This window comes from Heterocephalus glaber, unplaced genomic scaffold (assembly GCF_053883595.1).
Source record: "Heterocephalus glaber isolate CG9 unplaced genomic scaffold, H.glaber_assembly_v1.0 deba00001460, whole genome shotgun sequence".
NCBI lineage: Eukaryota > Metazoa > Chordata > Mammalia > Rodentia > Bathyergidae > Heterocephalus > Heterocephalus glaber.
In genome coordinates, this window is record NW_028258307.1 from 8388577 (window position 1) to 8416330 (window position 27754).

The 27754-nt window shown below is 39.0% G+C and overlaps 1 protein-coding gene across 5 annotated transcripts in view; it reads right to left on the bottom strand.

The window, feature by feature from the left end:
- The window catches only part of Xpo7 (exportin 7), an 85159-nt gene that overhangs the window by 20732 nt on the left and 36673 nt on the right, over positions 1–27754 (bottom strand). For 2 of the 5 annotated variants that reach the window (XM_087216870.1, XM_021261224.2), the window contains exons 2-13: positions 17224–17370; positions 14922–15015; positions 14137–14303; positions 12626–12691; positions 9889–9993; positions 8172–8337; positions 7521–7594; positions 5510–5629; positions 3991–4137; positions 2988–3160; positions 741–934; positions 216–321 (exon numbers count right to left, since the gene is read on the bottom strand). In XM_087216870.1, coding sequence (XP_087072996.1) covers positions 216–321; positions 741–934; positions 2988–3160; positions 3991–4137; positions 5510–5629; positions 7521–7594; positions 8172–8337; positions 9889–9993; positions 12626–12691; positions 14137–14303; positions 14922–15015; positions 17224–17370 — 1559 coding nt within the window. Of the gene's footprint in view, positions 1–215; positions 322–740; positions 935–2987; positions 3161–3990; positions 4138–5509; positions 5630–7520; positions 7595–8171; positions 8338–9888; positions 9994–12598; positions 12692–14136; positions 14304–14921; positions 15016–17223; positions 17371–17919; positions 18248–27754 lie in introns of those variants that run through there. The other 3 variants (XM_087216868.1, XM_087216867.1, XM_087216869.1) reach the window with 2 other exon arrangements.

Consider the following 27754-nt stretch of genomic DNA (forward strand, 5'->3'; position numbering starts at 1 on the left):
TAAGGCTCATAGGCAGAAATCTTACTGTACTTTTTTTTTTCTTCTTGGTACCAGGGATCGAACTCAGGACCTTGCACTTTCGAGGCAGGCAGTGGAACCACTGAGCTAAATCCCCAGCCCATGACTGTACTCTTAAAAGGCTTGAAGTTGAACATGTACTGTAGCAGGAGAGTGGTCAGAAGAGCAGGATTAAGACTTCTGTGGGGTGCACTTACCGACAGACAAGCTCGCCATCCATGGCATCCTGCTCATCAGTGCTGGCAAAGGAAACCCGCCCACCGATCACGGCTCCAATGATGTATACCAGCCAGGTCAGCCGTCCTGCAGTAGGAGGAACAGGGCCATTGTTTCTTGACACTCCTCACTCCGAGTTTCCATTATCATAACACTCCAGTAAAGCCAGAAAAGTCTTACTTTTCTTTCGGAAGATAGCTACTACTCTGCTCTGGTAAGAGTGATACCATGGGGAAATTCATCAGAGAGTCTGCTCCTGGATCACCTGAAGTCATTATTTTTAGAGTGCAGAACTCCCTTAGAGTTAAAGACATTCACTGTAAATCTTACTTCAGTTAACTTTCTTAGTCCTCTGGCATTTATTTATTCACAAATACTCTTTTGTGTATATAGACCTGAGTCTGAACAAATCCTCCTGGGGGACAGGTAGGAAAGTGGGGTGGCAAAGTGCAAAGGGTGCCGGCAGCACCTCCTCATAGGTGTAGAGCTCTGTGCACACCACTCACCTTCCTGTACTGCAATGTCCATCGGGCTGGCGCTGGCACTCTGCAGCAGCTCCTGGTAGGACTGGGCCGACTGGTCAAATAACTGCACGAGGAGTGCACAGGTCTTCTCATACTCGCAACGCCCAATGGTGGACAGCTGGTCCAACTGCTGCTGTACCAGACCTGTATCCTCCAGGGGGTCTTCCAGGCCATCTCTATCCCAAGGGAAAAAGGAAGGGAGCTCTCTTGAACTATGCCAGGTGATTTCTTTGATGTAGTAGATCTCTTCTTCATTTAACCACCACTTCTAACTGTAGAGGCCCACATCCCAAAATTCCTTTGCCGAGGAAGGATATTTAGAAAGTTGTAAGACAGATAACTTTGCTTTAGCATCAGTCTTCCTTAGGTATATTTTGCTTGTGGGCATCAATCTTACTCTCTGAATCCTTACCCTTACCATCCATCTGTCTGCCATGAACCTGGTGGTCCTGCACTTCTCAACAATTTGAGCACTTGGCTTTTTGCCTTTTGCTTGTTGACTATAGTAAACTTTGGAACTACAAGTACATAGTCTGTTATGTGAGGCTACTGTGGCCAGATGTGTTTAGGAATTCAGAAATTTTCAGATTTGAGGAAGGCAGTATGATGTTTCTCTAATATAATGTAAAACCCTCAGCGGGCCCTGTGGCTTATCAAATATAATGTACCAAATGTATGAATATTACAGTCACACCAAGCAGGAATTTAAAAAACATGTCTGTAAATGATCTAATATCAGCTCATATCAAGTTCTGACACCAAGTGAATTTTGGTGAGAAACTGATGAGAAAATTTAGTTTCACACTTTCTTGGATTTCAGAATTGCAGGTGAGGAATTATGGTTCTATAGCAGGTCTTGCCTTCTGTACTGGCTCCTGCATTTTAACACCGTGTCCTGTGGTGAGCTCTCTATCGTTCCACCATACTATGACAGCAACAGCAGCAGCAGCAGCAGCAGCACTACACCAGCAGCTGATTACCGTGTGTGTACCATGTGCTTGCTACACACAGTGCCAGGCTGTGTTAATTTAATCCTTGTAAGAACCTTTCCAGATAGGCCTATTACTACCTGTATTTCCACAAATAAGGAAATAGAGAAACTTGCTCAAGAGAACCCAGCTATGGGTCTGGGACCTACAAATACTTCATTAACTACTCCTGGAAACCAGCTGACCAGACAGTGCTTTCCAGTGAAACTCATGAATACTCAGGTTTTGAAGTAACTCATGTCATTAATAGTTCAAAGTATAACTCAACATGATTAAATGCACTTGATTCTGGGCAAATTAAGAATCAGAATTTTTAAAACCTCAGGCCTTCAGAATCCAAGTAAATTCCTTTGAGAAATAGCCAGTGGAAAAAATATATACAAGAAAGAGCCCTTAACAAGGACAACTTCATTTTATAAAAGTTACTATTCCCCCCCCCACCCCGCCACCAGGGTTCAAACTCAGGAATTTGTGCTTGCCAGGCAGGCACAGTGCCACGGAGCTACATCCCTGGCCCTATAAAAGTTATTTTTGAAAGGGCCTGACATTTTTTTTAACTTTTGGTTGTTTTTGAAAGGGTCTGACATTTTTTTTAACTTTTGGTTTTTGGCCCAGTTAATAGTTAAGGTTGACAGGAACCCTGTGTGAGTATAATGCAATCAGTGATCAGCTGCCTAGAATTCTCATGTCTTCTAGTAAGCTTTGAAACCAGAGTTGAGAACTAAATTGTATACTCTTACTCATGTACTTATTTCTTTAAGAGTTCACATTAAGCACCATAACCTACTCATTATCATGGTTTTTTTTTTTTTTTTTGGTACCGAGGATCAAACTCGGATCCTTGCGTTTGTGCAGCAGGCAACGAAACCACTGAGCTAAATCCCCGGCCCCTCATTATCATTCTTATCATCTAGAAATATTCTATAAAAGTTTCCTACATTTAAAGAAAATCAGTGGCAAGGACAAACCTGATGTGCTTTTTTATTCAGACATTATTACAGATGGCAAAAAATGGGGACATGAGTAGGATCCTAAAACGACTATTTTTTCAGACTTTTTGCTCTTGTATGCCACTCTGCTGATGAGGAAAGATAGCCATGAACAGTTGAACAGTGTTAGTGCCAGCCTTGACATGGGTCTCATGTCAAGATTCCCCTTGCTAATTGGGTGTATGATCTCTAGTAAGACCGACACCAGGCTGCTGGTGAGAAAATGCGAGAGGTGGTCCAGGTTTCCTTACCTCAGTATAATGTGCACAGATTCCAACCGGGATGTGATGTAGGCTTTGGTGACCTCAGGAGTATATGTTTCCAGCATGTGGGGTTCTGTGGCTTTCACATATGGCACAGAGGCTGCCAGCCGCTGCCACAGGCTCAGGAGATAGTGCACACTATTTGGAGCAAATTCCCAGTGCTAAAGACAAGAGCAGAAGGCACATTTTTCATTTCTGTACATACAGTCCCAAATACAGACTTAAAAAAAAAAAAAAGGAGGATAAGCTTATGGGCTGCATTCTGTGTATAGCAATGTGGTTATTAGCATTTCAGAAATTAAGCATCTGATGAGAAGGCAGTTCTATGGTAGCCGTGGTAAGTCAGACCACAGAGAAAGCTGTATGTAAGTGGTTTCCAGACACCAGCATACATGAGAACCACCTGGAGAACTTGTCAGAACTAGAGATGCCAAGACTCTACCCTGGGCCTAGTGAACTAGAAACCCGGGGTGAGATGCAAGCACTTGTATTCTTCATTGGGCTTCCAGATGATTCTGATGGAAGCCATACAGTTTGAGACCCAATGTCCTGTGTCACATGACTAAGAAAGCCAGGGTACTAGCTTTCTTTTTACTTTTCTGCCTAGCTCTCTGTTTTAGTTTGTCTTTTTCAGAGAGGTTATAAGGAAAATTCTGCCTTGAATCTAAATATTACTCTTATAATTCTTACTTGTTCTTTAATCACAGCCCCTGCACCTTCTTTCTTTGATAGTACTGAAGACTGAATCCAGGGCCTGACGTGTGCTAAGCAAGAACTCTACCACTGTGCTTCACCTGCAGCCCCCTGCTTGCACTTCTATAGATTTAAATGAACAGGCTGCAGGCTGCCAACAGCAACTGCAGGGTATGTGATGTCTAAAGTCACCTTTGCCAAGGTAGGGGGAGGGAAGAAGGTTCTTATAAGGTTAAAACCCCTGAGCAGTAAAAGAGATTCTAATGTTTAAAAACAACAAAAGTGACCAAAGACAAACCTGTAGGCTGGTCACTGTGAAGTTGGCTATCAATCGGATGACCTCAGGGTAGTTTTCCACCTTAACCAATTCTCCCAGTTGGTAGTTACTCTTCAATCGGGCCAGTAGTCTGCAAAACTCATGGTAATTGTTGGGGTCTGATAAACTCTGGCAACAGCACAGGAGAAAAATAAAACACAAGGTGTGATTCAGCGTACTTCAACAATGACATATATTCATGACAGGGATTTAGCTCAGTGGTTCTGCTGCCTGCCTTGCAAGTACAAGGTCCCGAGTTCAATCCCCGGTACCAAAAAAACCAAAAAACCAAAAAACCAAACAATGACATGTATTCAGGAGGGTATAGGGAAGGGCAATCTATTTCTAAACTTTTGGGTTAGATGATGATTTGGAATGATACCTCCATAACATGTTAGTCACAAGTTTTTTCACTTTTAAAAGCAATGGTTATACTTACGATCTCATCCATTCAGAATAATCATCTATAAAATGGGATTATTAACCTCAATTGGCTGAGTTTGAAAAGGAAGCCAAGGGGATCACACAATTAGGTGAAGGTTGTAAAACTGAAGAATGGCAGAAGTGGGCACCATCTAAGACATGATGGACTTCTTTGCTTCCCCCAACCAAAAGAAATCTAATAAAATATTTTCACATCTAATAAACTGATCACTAAGCAAACACTATAGTTTACTACAATGGTAAAGTAATACAATAATTTCATATATTTATACTATTAACTATACTAAATGTATTCCTATCATGTTACTGTGTTTATGTATTTCATTAAGCAATTATAGCAAGTAGTATAGATTGGGGGGGGCAGTACCAGGGATCGAACTCAGGACCTTGCACTTGTGAGGCAGGCATGGTGTCACTGAACTAATCCCCGGACCTACATTATATCTCCTTATAAATATCTTGCTCCATTAGCATACAAGGGCAGAGACTTTGTTTGATCACTACCATAACCCTGGGACATGGTAGGTGCTTGACAAAATTTGTTGAGTGAATAAAGGAATATTTGAAGACAATGCTGGAACTGAATATATTTAAAAATAAGCTATTATAATTTTTTTCTACTGTAGAGAAATAAGTTTAAAAAATAGCAGGTGTCAGCAGAAAAGACAAATATCTCCCCAACTAAAAACAGCCCCATATCTTAGGGATATACATTTAAAAAATGTAAACAAAGACAAAGACCATACTTTAGATTCTTAATTTCTTGGTGAAAGATGACTAGCTCCATTCTTACTTCCCTGTATCAAAGCGATACCTTTGCATGGCTCCTGCAGTTCTGAAGCTGGAGGATACAATCTCCTCTTAGGGGCAAACTCTCTCAGAATTTTCCTACACATAGATTCACATAAATCTTCTGAAGAGCAAGACAAAACTGTTTTCTGGAATCTCTGCTAAGTCTGGTCTGTATATGAATTTCCCTCTACCTCCTAAAGCTGTCCTATACATACATAACCCTATACATACACAAATTCTCAAAAGAAATTCTCAAAAATCTTACTTGTGGATTCTCCAGTATTCGTTTAACACCATCGACAAGATGAGAGAGAAACTTGGCTCTCTCGGCATTGTTAAACAGGGATCTTCTAACCGAAGCAATCTGTACTAAGCAGGATAATACCTGAAAGCAGGGCATGACACAGGCACTGATTAAGATGGTGCAGCTATGTTCACCATACCTTGTCCCCTCCTACCATATTCTTCAGGGTACGGTATTTGAAGCAGCTTTATAAAAGAAGAGCATCAGATCTAAAATGATCACTGTAACTGCCTAGGGTTACATTCAGTTTGGAAAGTTCCCTCAGACATTATTCTTTGATCACCTCAATGGCTTGAGATTTGCATATATATATATATTTTTTTTTAAGGCTTGAAAATATCAAACAACTTATAGTGTAAATAGTTTTAGATTTACTCAGGCCTTTTGGCTAATCAGACTTCGCTATGTAGTACATGATGAAATAAGGTAGATCCCACTGTGCTAGATATTTATATTCTGTCCCTCCCCTACAAACCCATTTTCTATCCTTTCCCTCCATGCCCTCCCTGCTCCTGGAAGGCTGATCTCTGTCAACAACAGCTTAGGCCCCTCCCTCCCTAGCTCCAGGCTGACCAACAGGAGGTATGAGCCCAGAAAGAAGGGCCGGGCTGGCAGTTTCTCTTCCAATGGCCACAGCTCTAGCTGTTCAGCCCTTCCCCAGGCCTTGGCCTCCACTTTTCCAGTATTTCCTTCTCTTGCCCTGAGCCCCCCATTCTGGCAGCCAGGCTTGTGCGTCACCACTTGTTGTGGGAGCCCCTTTATTTTGCCCACACTGTGTCAAACAGTCCTCTTACTAATTATCTCCCTTGCCTGTACTACCTTTTCTTGCAGTAACCTTTGTGAGGCACAAAGTACTGAGTTCACTTCTCTGTTCAAGGGAAAATCTGAATTAATGTGGAAAACTGCTACAGAGAAGAGAAAAGCAGTCCACTGCAGAAACACCATGGAAAACACCCACTACTTCATGGCATTTTCTTTGCATAGTTTGCATACAAGAGTATTTTAGACCAACAATCTAAATAGTGGATCAGGATTTTAGAACCTGAGTGATTTTGAGATAGAGGCCAATTATTGTTTTAAAGGAGAAATACAGCGGGGTGTGGTGGTACATGCCTGTAATCCCAGCACTTGGAAGGCCAGGCAGGAGAATTGCCTCAAATTCAAGATAAGCCTGGCTACAGAGTTAAATTCAAGGCCAGCCTGAACAACATAGGGAGACCCTGTATCAACAAAACAAAAACAAAACAACAAAAAAGGAGGAATACATCACTGCTAACAGCTTTCAAGATAAAAAGCCAAATTAGCCTTTTCATTACCACTTCCATTTATCACTATGTAACATTTGCCTGAGGAGTTTTCCAACAGTATCAGAATTCCCAAACTCCAGCCTGTGGCAATTAATATGAGGTACATTATAGATTCAAAATGGGACAAAAAGAACTTGACCATCTACAGCAACTAGACAGCTGACTGGGACTCTGGGTTTTTGTTTTTTTTTTTTTGTACCGGAGATCGAACTCGGGACCTTGCACTTTCAAGGCAGGCGCTGGAACCACTGAGCTAAGCCCTTTGGGTTTTTTTTTTTTGATCCTGGTAGTCCAGGCTGGCCTCGAACTGGAAGCGATCCTCCTGTGTCAGATTCCCAAGTGCTGGGATTACAAGTGTGTGCCATCATGCCTAGCTTGGACTAATTTAAAAATAACAAAAAGAGGGCCGGGGATTTAGCTCAGTGGTTCCGCCGCCTGCCTCGCAAGCGGAAGGACCTGAGTTCGATCCCCGGTACCAAAAAAAAAAATAACAAAAAGATTTTATTTCTGAACCTTTAGCCTATAAACTTAATCTCACAAGGCTAGATGTCTAATTCTAGTATTTCTATGTTTTATCTCTATGATTTTTATAGAATAAAATAAACTTAAGGCCCATTCCCCATTGCTACTTTCTAGAAATAAGTTTGCTTTAGCAATTGACTCACCAGAGGTGAGAATGAAGGAGGGATGGAATGATACAGGTCGAAAAACAGCTGCAGAGTTGAAGAATCTAAGAATGCTGGGGGAAAAGGATAAAAGACATTACTGTATCTGCACAGTGCTACCTGCCATTCTTCTGGCACTATCCTGCTTATTTGCCTTACAGAAGGCCTATCTCCTTTGTGTTAAACTAGCAGGGTCTTTTTGTTTTCTTATTTAAGTATTAATTTTCATTCCTTTAAGAAACAGATTCATTCTTTTGATTCTCAGGAAACTTCAAGCAATCCGAATACCTCTACCCATAGCAAGAATTTAAAACCTATCCTTAGGAACATAAAAACAAACCAAAGTTCATGTTCTTTTGTTTGATACTGTTCTTAAAGACAGCTATTACCCTAAATAGTTATCAGAAGTCTCCAGGTGATTCATGCAAGAAGTAAGGTATATAACTATGATTATTCAGTAATTAAGAATTCTCCCATGCTGAGGGGATCTGCAAGATTCCTTCAACAACCTCTTGCATTACGAAAATAGACATCAAAATTTGAAGTTTTCTTTTAAAGTAAACAAGAGATCATGGGGGTTTTCTGGATTATCCTGTGGACTTGCCACGGAGCTGCATGGTAGATAGGTTCAGATTGTTCGGATTCTGTTACCTGATCTCCAGCTGGTGGGAATCTGCACTGTACAGAGGTCATCTGAGGACTCGTCAGTGGAGGTGCCGATGAAATCAAAGTTCAGGCAGTTGTGGGTGAGTTTGAGCAGCTGCATGAGCAAGCCATGCTGACTTTCATCGTTCAAGTTCAGATTCTTTCCTGAAGCCTGCAAAAAATTGCTACACAGTGAACCCCAAACAATTGTTCCTCTCTTTCTAGCTTCCTCTTAGATTTATGAGCAGGCTGTTAAGCCAGAAAAGGAAGGCTGTACTTCTCCACAGCAAAATGATAGTTTTTCCTCTCCCCAAAAGATGCTGTACTTCTATCACCTTAATGTTGTGAAACTACCTATGCTAAGAAAATATCTTCTCCCTTTCACTATTAGCATATGCTTACTATAAAAACATGAAGCTGGTACTTAAAAAGAAATTATCTTTTTAACACTTATTCTTTACATGCTGTACATACAGTGGCCATAAGGAATGCTGAGGCAGTACAGGATATGAGGTTTGCCTGGGAGGTCCTTGTAATTTCCGACAGGGCTAACTGAAAACTCTGGAGGGAGTTCTGTGGAAGTTTTCTACTCTGCCCTGCTTGCTTTTCTTTCTCTTTTTAGCACCACCATTTCAACTATCACCAAAAGTTAAATAATATCACCACAGAATTGTATTTATTCACCTGCAGTGTGACTGCACACTCCAGAGCTACTGTCACTGTAGATTCCAAGGTTATATCAGCTGTGCTTCAGTGACTGGCTATATATTATTTGTTTCTGACAGATCAAGGAGGACTCAAGTTCAGTTTTCCCAAAGGCCTTTTCCCTCCAGGAGGTACAACAGCTTTCCCTGGTGGCTTGCCTCACCTGAGGATTGTTTTGGAATTTGGAGGTAAAACTGAGTAAATGAGCAAGGGAGAAGTATCATTAATGGGACAAGAGAAAGAATCCAAATTTGCTTCTAAAACTAAACTTGGGAAATACTTGAAAATGAGAACAAAAACACAAAAATGAACAAAAAGCCAGAGATAAATCCCATTTAGCTTTCCACAGGGACAAAGCATCCAAACACCATTATAAATATAGAGGACTCTTAGGTTAACATTTCTTTCTCAGTTCACTTCTACCAATAAATGAACTGAAAACCAACTCTCCACTTTAAAACAAGTAATTTCCTTATGTGATACTGTCTAGCCTTTCAGGTTATTAAATCTAAATGGATGTTAAAAATTCAAAATCTACTGTTCCTTACAGATGTTGCTTGTTTATCTGCTGACTTTAACTCAGCAGGGGACAGAGAAGTCAACCTACTTGTATAACAACGTAGTCTGAACCTGCTTTTGGAGCACTAAGAATCCAAGCACCATAAAGCTAACAGTTTTATTCCATATATAGACAGATTTTATGTGGTTATAAAAAACAAACAGCGAAATTTCTAATTCTGTGGCAAACTAGATTCCTTTCAGATAGCAGCATGGGATTAGTGTTCACTTATTGTTCTTTACCTAAAAGAATAGTTTTGAATAGGGAAATCACAATCCTTTCTCTAATTTCAGTGGTCAGTTTGGCTAGTGTTTTTCTATACCTCTAGATGTACGTGAGAAATAATAAAGAGATGCTTTAACTGTCATGGCTCTGTTAGCTGACGACCTCTAACATTTTCCCATTCATTTTCACCCTTTGAAAATAAATTAGGAAGCACAACCCATCCCACAATCATACCTGTTTTAGTAAATTGCAGGAAAGCGTGAAGATATCAAATAGTGATGAATCTCGGAAAGAAGAAGCTATTTTTCTATGCTTGGTTAAAGGATGGGTGGTGTCTGCCTGTGAAGAAAAAGAACAGATCAATACAAGTTTTAGAATTAATTGCAAAATAAGTAAATAATTGCACTCATAATTTTTCATGGAGATTTCAGATAAACCAGAAGTATTTCCAATAAAAGAAAAACATAAATACAAATACATTTTTAAAGTTTAAATTATTGTTAAATCATATCCAGTGAGAAGATGCAGAGAGGACAGTAAGCAGTTGGTAGCTAACCAGGATCTCATTTCTCTTGAACTTATGGAGGAAAAACAAAAGCAGGGATGCATATTTCATTGCACATTTTTATTTTCCTCTGTACTTGAGAAGGTAAAACTTAGAAACAGTTGGCAGACATTGCTAATAATTACTGTCTGTCATGTTGTGGTTTAGTCTCAAAAACAGTAGCAAAGATTGAATTTTGGCAAACAAACCACTCTATATAGAAATTACTGCAAAATTTCCAAAACAGACACTAACAGCCATGAACTTAACATAATAATAGTAACAACAGCGGGGGGGGGGGCAGGGATTTAGCTCAGTGGCACTGTGCCTGCCCCACAAGTGCAAGGTCCTGAGTTCAATCCCCAGTATGAAAGGAAGGAAGAAGGAAGGAAGGAAGGAAGGAAGGAAGGAAGGAAGGGAGGGAGGGAGGGAAGAATAGCCTGCAATGCTCTCTTCATTCTCTATACATCATGAAGGGAGAACTTAATTTAGATAGTTGTATTGGTTTCTCATTCCTCTGTTCTTTTCTTTTCAGGTAAGTTTAAGGACTAAATCTTTTACTTCTTTGGTATGCCTTTTACTTGTAATACATAATAGGCACACAAAAAGTAGATAAAAGAATCTTAAGGTTTTCCAGGGTATTTATAGTTTATCCACTTTTTGAAAATGTAAATCTCTTCTATTTACTGATCAATTCATCCCAGAGAGGGCTCATTTTGTTTTTCCATAATAAAGAGTAACACAGCAAGACTGCTGACCAACTCTTCCTTGATTTTATTTGTAAGTTCAAATACAAAGATGTGGCATTTGAATCTGCCCACCAAAAAATGATGGAAAATTAGTTGTTTAGAGGTCCAACCAGTTCTAGCTTTAAGTATCACTGTTACGATGCCTTAGACAATAAAGGAACTGCTGCATTATATATCATGTACATATATAATCTGTTGTACTGATCACAATACAGAGAATTACAGGTTAACTATGTCAGACACATTTTCATCACTTTCATAAGAGAAATAAAATCTTTAAAAGGGGTTTTATGCCAACATTCATGTATGTTTATGGGGACACACTTCAAAGGGGAACACAGGATAATTCCTGTGCTTAATGTATGCCCTCCTACTGCAAAAGTGATACTGGTTAAAGAGTAAGTTGTTAAGTGCACAGGCTCTAGGATAAGTCTTTCTGGGTTCAAATCTGGGCACTGTTGCTTACAACTGTGAAATTGTAGGCTAATTATTTAACCTTTAAGTACCTCTGTTTCCTTATACAGAAAATGAGATAACCATAGTATCTACCTTACAAGATTGTTATGAGGATAAAATTAATACAAATAAAGTACTTACAATAGTGGCTGGCACACAGTAACTACTCAGAAGTGTAAGCTGTTATTATTTTGGTAATTCCTGATCACAATGAGGACTGCATGTGACAGTGAACACATTACTGACTTCAGATTTTAACAGGCTATAAGCTAGTGCATTAAAAGAGTACCAACTTGCAGTTAAAATTTCTCAGGGTTAATGAAAATTTCTTGTAATAATGAGCAATAGCAACAGTAGTGCTAATGCAATTAATATGGTGACAACTTAAGGGTGAGATGTTATAGGTAATATTAATAATGGCCTATTCAATAATTACAAAATTTTAGCTGGATACAAAAGTAAATAACTGACAAAAATAGGCAGAGCAAAAGAAATAAAGAAAAAGAAAAAAAAAGCCACTGGTGTTTCCTCTGCAGTGTTCTGTGACATCAATGACAATTTAAAAAATTAACTGGAGGGCTAGAAGGTAGCTCCGTGGTAAAGTGAGCTTTGCCTAGCATGAGTGAGGCCCTTATCCCAGCACCTTACTTAGTAGAATGTGCATTCTAAAAAAGATTACCAGCAAAACTTTTTAGCAGTAGCACATGGGAACTGATTTTTTTGGGGGGGTACCAGGGATTGAACTCGGGTCCTTGCGCTTGCGCAGCAGGTGGCGAAACCACTGAGCTAAATCCCTGGGCCCTGGGAACTGATTTTTAAATTAACCTATAGAGAAGCAGAAGGGGCACACAACTGAAGCTATCTCCAATTTATGATCCCTGTTTTTAGAAGCATTCTCTTTTATCAGCAAGGTAATTATTTCATTATGGTTTTGACTTAGAACTATCATTCTCAGCTCCAAAATGAACATTAATATCAACAAGGAAAGGTGAAATAGGAGAGTGAAATATTCTAGAGACAGAAGGGGACCAGGACAAAAACAGCAAGGTGGCTTGTATTTGCAGAGGAAAACCCAGTGGAACCAGTTTGTTTCAAAAGGGCATTAATCACTTACCGCAAAAGCACACAACTGCCAAAAAAGATCATCCCACACACAGCAGAAAACACCAAGACTAAGAAAAAATATGTCACTTACTTCAATGAGGAAGGCTGTAGCACTTACTTGATTAATTTCATTGGTTAGCTGAGATAAAATTGTGACGCCAATGATGCAATATTCAACACTGTCCTGGTTAAAAAACATAAGGCAGAAAGAGTTGGCATGTGTGCTTGATGTCGGCATTTGGGGTGTACTCATATGAATGACAGCTTCCTATGTCATTAATAAAACTGCCTACCCAAGGCAGTAAGGAATTACAGTTTAAATATGTTGCCTTGTAGAGCATAAAAGCTAACTTCTATAACAGAAGACTGCTAAATCTGACTTCATCAAAATGTAAAACTTTAAAAACTTAAACGTCCCCATAAACATTACAGCATACACAGTCTTAAAAGATAAACTGCAGGAAGCACAAGGACCCGAGTTCGATCCCTGGTACCAAAAAAAAACCACACAAAAACCAAACAAAAAACCCCCTGCGAAACACATTTTGCAACTGACAAATGAGTAACACAATTTACAAAGAAACCATGTACATCAATAAGAAAAAGGAAAAGAACTTAAGGGCAAAAATGTACGTAAGATGTAAATAGAAAGTTCATAGAAAAACAGATATAAGTAGTAATTTAACACACAGAAATTTATCCAGTTATATCCATAACCCAAGTAGAGATACCACTTGTTTTTACCTGTTAAACTGGAAAAATAGAAATATATTTAACTCCAGGGATAAGGTATAAGTAGAGATTCTTACAAACTATTGGTGAAGTGTAAAATTAGGTATAACTACTTTGTTTAAAGATTTTGGGGGATTGTGTGTGTACCAGGGATTGAACTCAGGACCTTGTGCTTGGGAGGCAGGAGGCAGCACCACTGAGCTAAATCCTCAACCCAGGTATAACTTTTTTGAGGGGAATGTTGAAATGTCTTTTTTTGTTTTTGGTACCGGGGATCGAACTTGGGACCTTGCGCTTGCAAGGCAGGCGCCAGAACCACTGAGCTAAATCCCCGGCCCTGAAATGTCTTTTTGATTCAGTAATTCCAAGAATGGGAATTCATTCTGAAAACACATTTACTCAAAGTATGTCAAGATATCCTGAGATAGCCACTGAAGGATTTTTATTTAACAGCCAAAAAATGGTAATGGCCTAAGAAATCTAGTAAGATCCTGTCTCAAAATAAACACAGATAGGGGCCGGGGATTTAGCTCAGTGGTTTCGGTGCCTGCCTCGCAAGCACAAGGACCCAAGTTCGATCCGCAGTACCAAAATAAAAAAATAAGATAAAATAAAATATATATAAAAAATAAATAGATAAATAAACACAGATAAATACAAGGTCTGGGGACACAGCTCAGTATCCCCAGAGTCCAATCCTCAAAATACTTAAGGTAACAAACAGAAAGCCCATTTGGACATGCAACACTAAAAAGACACATTAATGGTAAAGAAGATACTGAAGAAAATATGCCAAAACTTCCATTTTGTATAATTTTTCAAAAAGTGGACTGGTATTATGTAAGTATATTTCTGTTACTTCTCCCACTTTGAATATATCAAATATATATATTGTACCTGTAAAAACCTTGTGACATCTGTGATTGCATTTCTGAAGACATAGTCATCCTTCTGACAGTCAAACCAGCCCAGTTTTGTGATTCTGGCATATAACTGAATGAGTGCTTGTGTCACGAAAGTAGCCAACTTCGGCCGTGTGGCAAGGTAGTTGAGTACATAGTTTCCTACAAAACAAAAACAATCCATATGACAGAAAGCTCTGCCAGAGAAGGGTGTGTGTCTTTAAACATGCTAAATAAGCCTGTATTTACTCTTACCTCTTCATTCTTTAAACTACTGAGGAATTTAATTAAGATTATTTAATTAAAGATTATCAGTAAGCTCTCAAATTCAAAACTTCATACTGTCACGAAGAATATGTAGCAGCCTTGAATCTACCCCTACATGGCTAAATAATGTGTTCCACCAAGATTTAAAAATCCTTAACAAATTTTTCCTGAGTTATCAGTAACAAAAACTAAACGTGGCCGGGGATTTAGTTCAGCGGTTTCGCCGACTGCTGCGCAAGTGCAAGGACCTGAGTTCAATCCCTGGTTCCAATAAATAAATACATACATACATACATACATACTAAATGAGAGAAATCTGACAACGAAAGGGATACTTAGACTTTACTAGATGTAACTGTATTTGGCTCTCTTCCCTGTCATAAGCCCTGAATTCTGGAAAAAACAGACTCTATATATTTTGCATGCTTAGCAATTTTAGCATATTATCAAAAATGCACTGATACTAGTACACAATTAAACTAATTTACTCAAGACAAAACAGAAAATACTTACGAATATCTATTCGTTGTTCCAATGGTAAGGGGTTGTTTGTGCGTGATACAAGCTTGGTAAGGCATGTAGCTGCCAGTAACTGGGAGTAGGATGACTGTGAAAAGAGTGGGGGGATTGTATTGGGTAAGTCAGTCATGAGGTTTATTACTTAAAAATATTATAATGCTCTTTCAAAATATTCCTGTAGTATGGCATTAGAAAGAAAAGCAGGAAATATTAGAGGGAACTACCTTACACTGTGTAATCTACATATTATATATTTTTATCAGCACAGCTACCATTCAGATATAGCTCTGGGTAAGATATATAATAGTTTCATAGTAAACTTCGGAACAATCATTTGAGACAGAAAAATCGTCTTATGTAATGGAATAATATAACCATATTGTCAAAAGTGGCTTTCAATGAATTTTAGCATCCGAGTTGGTAATAACACATAAGAAGGAATCATGTAAAAATTCCTCCATGTGGCTATCTTGTAATAGGAACAGGCTCAGAACCATTAAAATAACCTAAACAAGAGTTAAGGATCATTCTCCACAAGACTAAAAGTTCTAAAGACAGAGTAAGCTATCCATTTTTGTTAGCAGTGTTATATAAATCCACCAAGAATAAGAAAACAAAATGCCTCAAAAGCACAAGGTCCTGAGTTCGATCCCCAAAATAAAAAACAAACAAACAAACAAAAAGATTAAGAACATTTGTGAAAGCAACTTTGACATTTGATTCTTATTCAACACATTTAAAATATGGTTCATCAGTTACAGCAGGTATGTCAAACCCCTGGTAATCGAAGGGGTTACTATTACAGTACATATTGTATAACTATATGCTATATAATGTATAAATGGCTTTTACACATAATTCCAATAAATCTGTCAAGTTACTAAGAATCCATTGTGATTGCTTTCAGTATTGTATCAATCCTGTTTTCTTCTAGTCTGTTAATGGGCAATGAGGAGCTAGAGAGAGCAGGTTGGGGCTACAAGTGCGGCTCCAGCACAAGTCAACTAAAGAGCTGGCTGTACATCTCCCACGGGATGAATGCAATGGATCAATCCCAAGACCCTTCCTAAGACCAAGTGATTTAAAAGAAATGCACAAAATATTGTATGTGTAAAACTTAGAACAGAACACTACTCAACTGCCAACCATGACTTTTAACCTTTAGATACTGGAGAAAGAATTAGATCCCTCAGCTACTAAAGTATAATTTTAACCAGGTATAATTTTTTCTACTTATTGCATAAAGAACATTGCTACAGTACTAATGAAAATTCAAAAATAAAGTCATCTAGAATTCTACCCTCTCAACAAATTCTTTCATTTTTTTCTAGTCTGAAGGATATTTTTTGGCAAATAAGCTTTTATAAACCAATTCTTTAGAAATACTTTGTTGCACAGAACACAACAATTCCTCTCATTTCTATTTTCACCTTTACCACAGTAATAAGTATAGCTAATACAGTATTTTTCCTTTTGCTTGTTTTTTTCCCTTTCATCTGTGAAATGGGGTAATACAGGTAGGGTAGGGATGCCTAGGAAGTCATTTGCACAGTAAGACAAATCAGAGTGCTAAACTTAATTATTGCTACTTTGTCAGGAGAAGGGTTGTGCTTCTGAAGTCCAGCTGGGTTTCTGACTCTTGATGCCCTTTCATGGTACCTGGGTGATCTCACTATGACCAAAGATCTCACCAAAAACAGTAATTTTTTGAAATTACATCTCATTTGGAGTTTTACTTTGATTATTGCAATACCATTTTTAAGTTGGAAGAGGTTTTAATTCTAAAATTTTCATTGCCAGGGTTATTTTTTCCTACACTTATAAAGAAGTAAGTACCAGCTGTGGTGTGGAGGAGGAAACACAGAAGACTCAGAAGCTTATATAGTGACAAGGACATTGAGTAGAAAAGTCACTCAGATGACCCCATCTTGTATAAAGGTCAGGAGGTGCCACTTACATACACATAAACAGAAAATGAATCCCAGGAGCTTGATGGAAGATGAAAAATAATAGGACAGAAATACATGTTTAAAGAGATTTTCCAGGTGAGGCCATATGGACTTTTTTACCAACCTGGCAGGGGTGGTGCTTTTCAAAAGTGAAATGGAGAAGGCAGGGGCACCTAAAAGAATCAAGGAGCTTTCTGGAGCCTGCCTTGCAAACGCAAGGTCCCGAGTTCAATCCCCGGTACCAAAAAAAAGAATCAAGGAGCAGAGCCCAACCCAGCCCTAAGCTCAGCACCAGAACACCTTCCCCAAGCCTCATCACCCTCGAGGATGGGTCAAGTCTTACGTACACTTCCTCTCTCGAGGAGCAGCTGGCACTTGCTGAGGCAGTCAGGGCTGTTGGTGAATTCCACCAGAGCTTTCTCTGCCTGCAGTCGAGTGGTTGTGTCTGTTGTTTCATACAGCTGTTTGCACAAGTTCTCTAGCTGGGCCAGGCTCTGTAAAAGACCAGTCAAGAAAGCAGTCAGTCCAGGCCACTGTGGACCCAAGGCCCTGTGCTCAAAATTATTGGGCAAAGGTAAATAACAATCAATGAAAAGAGAATTGCTCCTCATCTCTGAGGAGAAGCTGGGTAACCTTTCTAGTATTCATTTGTAGCTTTCTCTTTGATGTTTTAGAAGACAAAATGGCAGAATGCTTCAAATATCTATGTATTTTTTTTAGTCATTCCCTGGAAGACAATCATAAATGATGCATTTTTCCTTGCAAAGACTCATATTCCTAACTTTTTCCAAAAGACTGTCAAACAAAAATCCCAAATTCACTTATTCTGCCATCAGTTTAAAAAATATGGATACCAGAAGCAATGCTGCTAAAATTAAGCATATAAACACACACTCTAAATGCCATGTAGTTCTCTAAAGAGTTTCAAATATTTTCATTTTGAGTAGCAGTTATTAGCTTACAGTTATCTGTATGCACGAAGTCACCCCCCCCCCCGCCCCCTAAAACCTCTAGGTAGAATGTTTCAGAATGCAGGTACACACCTTACCCCCTAGGTACTTCATGTCTAAAGTTCAGGAGACTCTCTTCTGTTGTACTTTGAACTCTTGCTTCAGTTCCAAATGTAAATAGCAGGGTCAAAATAAATTCAACCCTAGCATCTGCTCACCCTGAGATAAGACAAGAAATGCCCCCAAACAAACCCTTCTCTCCAAATCTTGAACCAGTTCCAGGGAAGGCAGGAGGGGAATGGGTGTGTGCTTTGGTCAGAGCCCAAAAGGATGCAATCAAAAACCCAAAAGGATGCAAGTAGAACTGCTTCCACAATGTGGTTCAAGGCATAGAGGAAAAGAACTAGTTAAGACCTCACTTAGCAATCATCTTTCACTGACTGAAGAGGAGAGTAAACATCTGTTAGCCTTTAGAGGAATGGTTTGGACTTTAAGAATTAGGGGGCCAGGGATTTAGCTCAGTGGTGCCACTGCCTGCGTCCCAAGTGCAAGGTCCTGAGTTCGATCCCTGGTACCAAAAAAAAAAAAAAAAAAAAAAAAAGAATAAATTTGAGCCTATTTCCAACAGTAATAAGCAAAATTTGGTTTAAGTAGTTTGAGGGATCTCACTATTAGAAACAACCATTCTGACAAGAACAACAATAATGAAACCAACCTGTGCAAATAGCCAACAATATTACACCTGCGGTTTGCGCAAGGCGGTTTGCCCAAGGATTTTCATTGTCACTGTCCCTACTATGCTGTGACTTTATGAATCACAGCTTTTCCACTAAGCAGGGAAGCCCTTAGGGTGGGAGTGCTATTTTATTCAATCCGATTAATAAATTTCCAACATTACCCTAAAGGAAAAAAGACAAAACCTGACAAGTCTAAGATCATGCATCATGTCAGTGCCCCTAAAAGAATAAAACAACATCCTCTACTCTCAAAACAATGCAAAACTACCCTTTAAAAATATTCTGGGGCTTTGTTTATGTTTAACTTGTTTCTCTCTGGCTTCCAGTGGCCCCACTTACTATCTTCTTCAATTTAAAAGCAGAAAGAAAACTATTTGTAAAGTCAAATCTCAAGCAATGAAGTTCTGTAGTATAGTACCTGAGTTTTTCACATGGCTTACAAACAACGAATAGATGAGGAGGCCAATTTATACACTGTAAAATACATGTGAAAGTCATTTTTATGTACAGGCTCAACTCTACTGAAAACTGAATCAGTTTAATTATAAATTCCCACATTTCTAGAAAAGGGATTAAGTCTCCTATACAAGGTTTTGTTTCAACACTGAAGTCTGCTACAAATTATTTAAAATGTAGGTAACATAGAAGACATCAACAGAAGGACACTGTAACTAAAAATGAAAGCTTGCCATAAAACCTGGAGGGAGCAGTAGCAACCTTGCAAACGAAGCTCCTAACACCCACAGGGTATCTGCTGCTAGGGTATAATGACTCTTCTTAAGGTATGATCAATCCCTGCTGGTAGCTCCCCTACTGCAACTCTTGTTTATGTTTATTACAACAACGCTGTTCACATGACAATGCCCAAGCATCTGTCAACAGTAGTTCCTTACTGCTAAAAACCTACATTCAGGTTCTGGTGGGGCTTTTGCTGTTGTTTTGTTTTAATTTGCTAATTTAACAGACAATACACACTGCTGGGAGGTATGATAATGAGTTCTCAGCTCAGGCAACAAGACTGTTGAAAAAAAAAAGTAATGTGACCATTTATACAAACAGTTTGAAGAACTACCAGGAGCAAGAAGAACAAGTGGGAAACAATTTTGTTCTCCTAAACAATTAGCAGAAACATCTAAAATAACAGGGTCGGGCTGGGGATTTAGCTCAGTGGTTCCAGCGCCTGCCTTGCAAGTGCAAGGTCCTGAGTTTGATCCCCAGTATCAAAAAAAAAACCCCCATGGTTAATAGTCACTTTGTCTAGGTTTCCCACACTATCCACAGAAGGAAAGAGGAATGACATAGTTACATTTATGGAGTTTCAGCTGTAGTGTTTCCAAAGCAAATCTAATGTTTAAGATGATTTTGAATCACCTTTTTTCGGGGGGAGGCAACAAAAATAACATCCTACAAATATGTGATTAGGTATTGAAACTAGTCTTCACATTTAGGATGGCAAGCTGTCACAGAATTCTCTGATTTCCTATGAATGTTATCATTATGTATGCCTAAAATGTTCCAATAAATGTTGTGGTATAAAATTTTAAAAAAAAAGACTGATGGTCAACCTTCTCCTATTTTGCCGTACTTATTAAGGACATGTATTACATGGTGACACTTTATAAAAAAAGGCTCCAGAGAAAAATGCCTATTTTCTGTTCCTGAGATTGCCACGCCTATAATCCATAGGAAAACTTGCAACTGGTGCCACTGGAACAGAAAAGCATGTTTATAAAACTGTAATGTGCTTTTCAACTAGCAAAGTACTACTTTAATACAAGAAACTTGGGTAATGTACCCCTAAAGCTAGAACCAGACTGATTTGCCCACAATCATAGTCAAGGTATTTTATAGTCTTTTCAATTTGGACAGAGAAAACGCAGCTCAATTATTCTCATTTCAATCAATATAAGGTGCACTTTGTTGGGACTGCAGACCTTCGAGTATAATTAAGGAGTCACCTCTGGATTAGAGGAAAATGGAGATTGTTTGTGTGTTACACATGTCATCCTACTCCACAAAGCAGAATACCTTGGAACTGATTGTATTTAATTTGTATAAAACTGCTTTTTATTTGTTTGTTTGTTTTTGGTACTGGGGATCAAACTCCAGTCCTTGCACTTGCGAGGCAGGCAGCGGAACCACTGAGCTAAATCCTCAGCTAAAACTGCTTTTTAAATAGACCAACAGGCAATACTTTTAAATTAGCCTCAATGCTTTAAAAAAAAAATCCACTTGGGAGATTTCCCATCAGAGACTAGGATACGTTCTTTTAGGAAGGCTTGATGACTTTCCCAATAATGCCAAGTCCCGAATTAGAAATAAGCACAACCCTTGCCAGACCTGCAGGTCTTCTGAGAGCACACCTGTCACCTGACTGCCACATACCCACCTGAGCTAAGCAAAGTCACCATCACATCACAAAGGGTATGTGCACAAGCTGCAAGTTCTAATGTAGAAGAGTCGCTCTGCCAACTTAGCTAAATTTTCATAATTAGGATGACTCAAGTATAAAAAGAATGCTGGAAAAAAATCAAGACACTTTCAACCTGTTTAGATCCTTCTTAGTTGGAATTCTGTATACGAGAAAACAGAGTGCTAGGTAAATTAAAAGATGGACACTAAACTTTACCAGAAATGAGCCATTTTAAGGACCTGACGGTTCATGAGATTGATGTATAAATTATATTTTAAAAAATCTATTACTGGGGCCGGGGATTTAGCTCAGTGGTTTTGCCACCTGCTGCGCAAGTGCAAAGACCCAAGTTCAATCCCCGGCACAAAAAAAACCAAAAAACCCCTATTACTCTGTGTGTGTGTGTGTGTGTGTGTGTGTGTGTGATTAAACCCAAGGAATGCTGAGCTACATTCCTGGCTTTTATTTATTTATTTATTTATTTTGGTACTGGGGATTGAACTCGGGTGCTTGCGCTTTTGAGGCAGGCAGCGGAACCACTGAGTTAAATCCCCAGCCTACCTGGCTTTTAAAATTTGTTTTATTTTTTTTTTCATTTTGAGGCAGGGTCCCTAAGTTGCCCAGGCTGGCCTTGAATTTATGATCTTCCTGTCTCAGCCCCCTGATTACAAGACCTGGAATTACAAGCCTATGCCACCATAGCAAGAAATGAGGTTTTCTTATTGTCAATAATGAGTGTTCAATTACCATAGGCAGCAATTTTTTACAACTCTAAAAAATTCAGTATCAACAATTATTGTTAGGGAGGAAGAAAAGAAGGAAGGAACAAGAAAAAAGTGACAATAGAAGGAAAAATGGAAACAAAGCTTTTGTACATAGGGAGGGAAGAGGGCCTGATGGGGGAATGGGATAAAATAAAATTTATTTTAAAAATATTGTTAGGTTAAGAGAACAAGTGGCAAAATAGTATACAGGCATATTATCATTTGTGATATACATTAGTAAATTTATAGAAGAAAATCTAGAAGAATACAAATCAAATCTAATTACCTCAGGAGAGACCACGGGAAACTTAACAATTTGTTATATATTTCTGTAAATTTTTCAATTTTTAACCACAAATCTGTCAAAATACATACAATACTAGTCTATAAACAGGAAAAAGCTCCCAGCAATTGTACAGATAATTTTAAAAGCAATTTAAGCTACATTCTTTTATTAAATCAATTCTTTTTTTTTTTTTTTTTTTTTTTGGTACCGGGGATTGAACTCGGGACCTTGCGCTTGCGAGGCAGGCACCTGGAACCACTGAGCTAAATCCCCGGCCCTAAATCAATTCTTCTAATCAGTAATGTTTTACTAACAGCTGATTTTCTTGCCAACTAGTTTATAAAACCAAAAGGCAATGTCTATTCCAAAGGCTAATTTTTGAAAAACTGTTTATTACTACGCATAGTTCTTACTAAGTTTGGTAGTCTGACTGGCCCCAAAAGAACATTCCACCCAAGGTTTCTTATTGCTTATAGTTAGTGGAGGGCAATCTTTGTGGGACAAAGCCATCTTGGTTTTATATATACTCATTATCAGGAGATCTCTCAAGTTATTTCTCAGAGGAATAACCTATGTACTGCACTGGGGGAAAGTACATAATGGGGGAAACCAGCTAGCTCTCTGAATAAGAATGTTTACATGCAAATTATTTACTTTTAAGTCAGAGAAAAAAGTTTGTAAGGTCTGTGTACAAAAGATTTTAAAAGAAGACAGTCAAAAGGTCAACAGGCAAATGAGAAAGTTTGCAATCTCAGTACATATGACTAAAATGAACAGGCCAAAGTGGTTTAGGATTTTGGTTAGGATGTGGAACAAGCTGAATTCATATGCTGCTGATGGAGTCTGAATTGACTTAGATACACTAGAAACCTGGCAGTATCTATTAAAGCTAAACCCAAGGATATACAATGTCCCAGCTATTACATTCCTGGGTATACAGCCAATGGGGACCGGAACACTTCACCAAAGGAACATGTGTACGAATTTCATGGTAGAACCAAATTAACAGTTCCCAAATAAGCCAAGTGCCTATGTACAGTAGTATGGCTAAACATTTCACTTTTATGTTTGTTCAGGTTACCCAGGCATGTCCACTTGGTGAATATTCACTGAGTAGCACAGTTATAATTTGTGTGCTTTCTGGAATGTATTGATGAATGCACAGTTCTCCCCAAATTCTCTAGGTACTTAATTTTACCTATTACTTTCTGACATTAATGGAAAAAAGGTTAATCAATTACTTACTATTCAGGACTTGGAATACTTTGGTTTTGCACTGATTCATGCTTTTAGAACCATGCCTCCCCTTCTTTTCTCAGGAAGTAACAGGTAAGATTACGGGATGTATTTGAGGACATTCTACTTTTGAAAGTACTGAGAGGGTAAACAGTATTTTTTGGCTGCAGGTGCTGTGTAATGTCCACTGCCTTGAAACAAGATAAAATTCACACTTCAGCAAGTGATAATGCTAGCCCAGAGCCTTGTGTGCATTAGATAAGGCTGGGAAGTCTGCTAACATGAGACTGCAGAATTCTACATTTCACTTCAAAATATGAATCAATCCTAACTTGTAATAAACACATATAATCTTTGCACGTGGGTAATATGTGGCTAAAACTCATAAAACCAAAATTATTTCATGAAGTAAATAGCCATACTGTCTGTGCATGGTTACCTTTTTGGGGGCGGATGGGTATCTTTAAGCCACCAGCATTTATCTGTCACAGAAACTGGTTTGTGCTTTGTCATAGTCACTAATGGTACAGAGGTCTGAAAGCTATAGCATAAGAGAAATCTGCTAAGAGAGGTTTCAAACCAGCAGCCTGAAATGGGCCCACAAACATTTCTGGTTTTGGCATGACAGTGTGGTTTTAAGGTTTGACACAGTCGCCAATATTTCATAAAAACATCTAGTTTTCCAGCCTCCCATGAAACACCAGAAAGCCTGAAAACACCCTATTATGAAGCATCATGAGCCAGATGCTGCCTAGAAGGAGGTGCCCCCCTCCCCACAAGCTCTCTTGCAGGCCAGTCCCCTGCAAACATCTGGGCTTCACTACACTGTTCGCTCCAGGATGTCAGATGTACAAGTAATGAACACCACCACAGATTCCAACTTAACATTGGCTACTATCACTTTGACAAAAATAATCTTTCGAATAAAATTTCAAGACAAAAGGGAGATTGAAAGTTAAGCCATTTGGATACTGGTCTGAATAACTAATTGTATAACTTAGGGCAAGTTTTTTCCAGGATATTCACTGTTCTCATGAGTACAGTTAAGTATTTTATAATTTTTAAAAGAACTCCTAGTTCTAAAATTCTATGGTTAGAAAATACTGTTCTTCCTATTTTTAAAGAGAATTACACTTAAATCAAGCAACATACACATACTCCATACCCCTGGTCACTGTGACCTAGTACCTTTACCCACAAATAACTTCAGTGACTTTCCAGAAGCAGGAAAAAGGTTCTTTTGGAGTTTCAATTCAGTACTGAATAATGGTTAAGATTTTGGGTGACAAGACAAGTCTCTACTTCTCTATTAGATGTGGGAGTATAAAGTACTCCAATCAAACTACTTTTTTCTTTTCTTTTTTTCCTTTTGAATAACAATAACACTTCACAAGGTTGTAAAAGTCAATGCGGAAAGCTATAGAAACTGCTAATTACTGAGTTTATTACTGGCTATTATCTACTATACTGGCTACTATAAGCTCTGGAGAACAGCAGCTTTTATATGTGTTTGTATAAATGCACACACAATCTGCAATGGTTCCTCTAAAGGGATTACAAATGCCCTTTCCTTGTAGACCGAGTGGGACTGGGGATAGGATATACAACAATTGGTCCTCACTACCCACGGATTCTGTTTTTGTAAATTCACCTACTTACCAAAATCTATTTGTAACCTACAAATCAACATTTGTTTCTGGAGCTTTCACAGTCATTCACAGACATGCCCAAGTGAGGCAAAATCTGAGCCTCGGGAGCCAGTTCCCAGTGGAGCTGGACACTGCAATGCTTTGCCTTCTTTCAACCCTCACGCTGTAAATAAGTGTACAGTCCTATTTGTGTTTTATTTAGTATCACTTTTCTAGTTTTGTGCTTTTTGTTGGTGAGTTTACTGCTTATGAAAACAGGTTGATTACTGATTGGTTGATGAAAATGTTGCACCCAGAGGTTGGTTAGGCCCCTAGCCCTCCATTTCCCTTAGGAGTAATAGTTCAGTATGTGCTAATTCACTGTTTTGGTGACTTTATGGAACATAATTACAAGGAATACTAAGGTTGTAATACAGTTGTATTTCTGGCCTTAGTGGGTAGTATTAAGAACATATTTTCCCACAGAAACAGAATTGTATTAACTGCCAATGTTTAAAGGTATTCTTTCAAACAAAGGTATTTATTAACCTATTTGTATAACTTTTATATTAGTGTCTATACTGACGTCTCAAATTCTTTTTTTGGTACCAGAGATCGAACTCGGGACCTTGTGCTTGCGAGGCAGGTGCTGGAACCACTGAGCTATATCCCCGGCCCTCAAATGTTTTCTTAAATTGCCATTTATATTAACTATGTAGGTTGTGTGGGCTTAATGAGCACTAATGCACACTGGATGGCAAAAACAAGAATATTTGGCACACAGTAGCAGTTTCATAAAAATGTCTTACATAAATGGATGTCTAACTCTTGAAAATACTTCTAAAGGGCCTTTGGGTTAAAATAGCAGTTAACCACATACTAATTTTGTTCCTTCCAAAATCCAAATAAAGTAATTCTACAGGAATTTAAACAAAAACAAAAATAACTTCATAAGCCCACAAGAATAGGGAAGACAAGGAACAGGGAGGGGGTAACAACAGAATTTTAGAATTCAGAAAAATCAATGGTAACTGACTTAAAAGGTAACTAACATAAATGACCCAAGAAGGTCAAATTCCTTTCCAGCAGCAGGAAAAGCTAAAACCAACCTGATTTACACTACAAGGTCAGATGTCAAGGTGACGAGAGGTGGCCCAAACAAGGCAGAACCTAAGGAAAGTTATTTTTGAAAAGTTAGATTCTCAGGTTATCTCCTCTTACTCTACGCCTCTGAGGTCTCCTGCCTTCCTGAACAGAAAGACACCAAGCCAGTCACATACACATGTGACGACCTGAGCACACATATGAAGCAAGGTGGCTGAGAGGTCCATGCACACTTCAAGTGGCTGAGTCTTCCTTTAATGAGTTCCGCCCAGAATGTCTGTGTACTCTCTTAAGCAGGCACTTGGACTTTTTCCCCGAGAATCTCAGAAGCTAGGGAGGAAACAGTTGAAGACACATAACTGGTTACCCCAAAAGATGACACACCCAGTACCCCAGTACCTCAGAGCTGAGGCCTCATGCCTGCATGCTTCACTCCATCCAGCTTTGGAGCCTCTTCACCATGAGCAAATAATTAAGGATTACCAGAAATCTGCGGAAGGCCTTTTAATGGGAGACAGAGAGTTAAGCCTATAAAAAGCAATTTGGAATGAAGAGAAATTGTGCAGGGAGAAGGAAACTTGATAAATAGCAAAGAAAAAAATACCACTAGGACCACTAAAAAGATTTTTAAAAATTGTTACTGTCGAATAACAAGATGTTCTAAAAAGAAAAGACATCCAAGGAACATAAAAAGAGATCTTAGAAAATAAAAAATATGATAGGAGAGAAAATTCTACTGAAGGATTGGAAATAAAGTTAAAATCACGTAGACAGCAGAGGCCCAGTTCAAGAGGCCTAGCATCTAGCCAGGCATGGTGGCACATGCCTGTAAACCCAGCACTCTGAGAAGCTGAGGCAAGAGGATTGCAAACTTGAGCCTAGCCCAGGCAACTTAGCGTGACTGTCTCAAAATTGTAAAAAGGGGGGGCCGGGGATTTAGCTCAGTGGTTTTGCCGCCTGCTACACAAGCACAAGGACCCAAGTTCGATCCCCGGTACCACACACACACAAAAAAATTTGTAAAAAGGGCTTGGGAGTGGAGTTCAGTGAGAAGGCCCTGGGTTAAATTCCCAGTACCAGGGGAGGAGGGGGTGTTGCAGCACCTAATTGTAGGAATTCCAGAAAGAGAGGGAGGAGGGGGAGGAGGGAGAAGAAGAAAGAAGAAGAAATTATTATCAACAAAATAATTAAAAAAGAACTTCCTAGGGATGGGGATTTAGCTCAGTGGTTCCACCTCCTGCCCCGCAAGCACAAGGACCCAAGTTTGATCCCTGGTACCAATCGATCAATCAATCAATCAATAAAAGAACTTCCTAGAACTAGAGAATATCAATTGCCAGAAGTAAAGGGTCCACCAAATGCCAGGCCAGAAAGATAAACTATACCCAAGGCATAGCTCTGGGAAACTACAGACCAAGGGTATAGAATCTCAACCTGTCCAGCCGGGGATTTGGCTCAGTGGTTTCACCGCCTGCAGACGCAAGGACCCGAGTTCGATCCCCAGTACCAAAACAAAACAATACAAAAAAGAAGAATCTCAAGTTGTCAAACACACACACCTCCCATGGTGACAACAAGTAACATAAAAAATCAGGAATTTGACAGTTCTGGACATCACAAAACAACAATGGAAACAAGAAGTCCAGAGAACAATGCCTGTAGAAATTTGAGGGGAAATGATCTTCAGAAGGCTTTTACTCATTAACAGATGTAAGGAAGGGTCAGTGAGGATGTAGCTCAGTGGTGCTGTACTGGCCTAG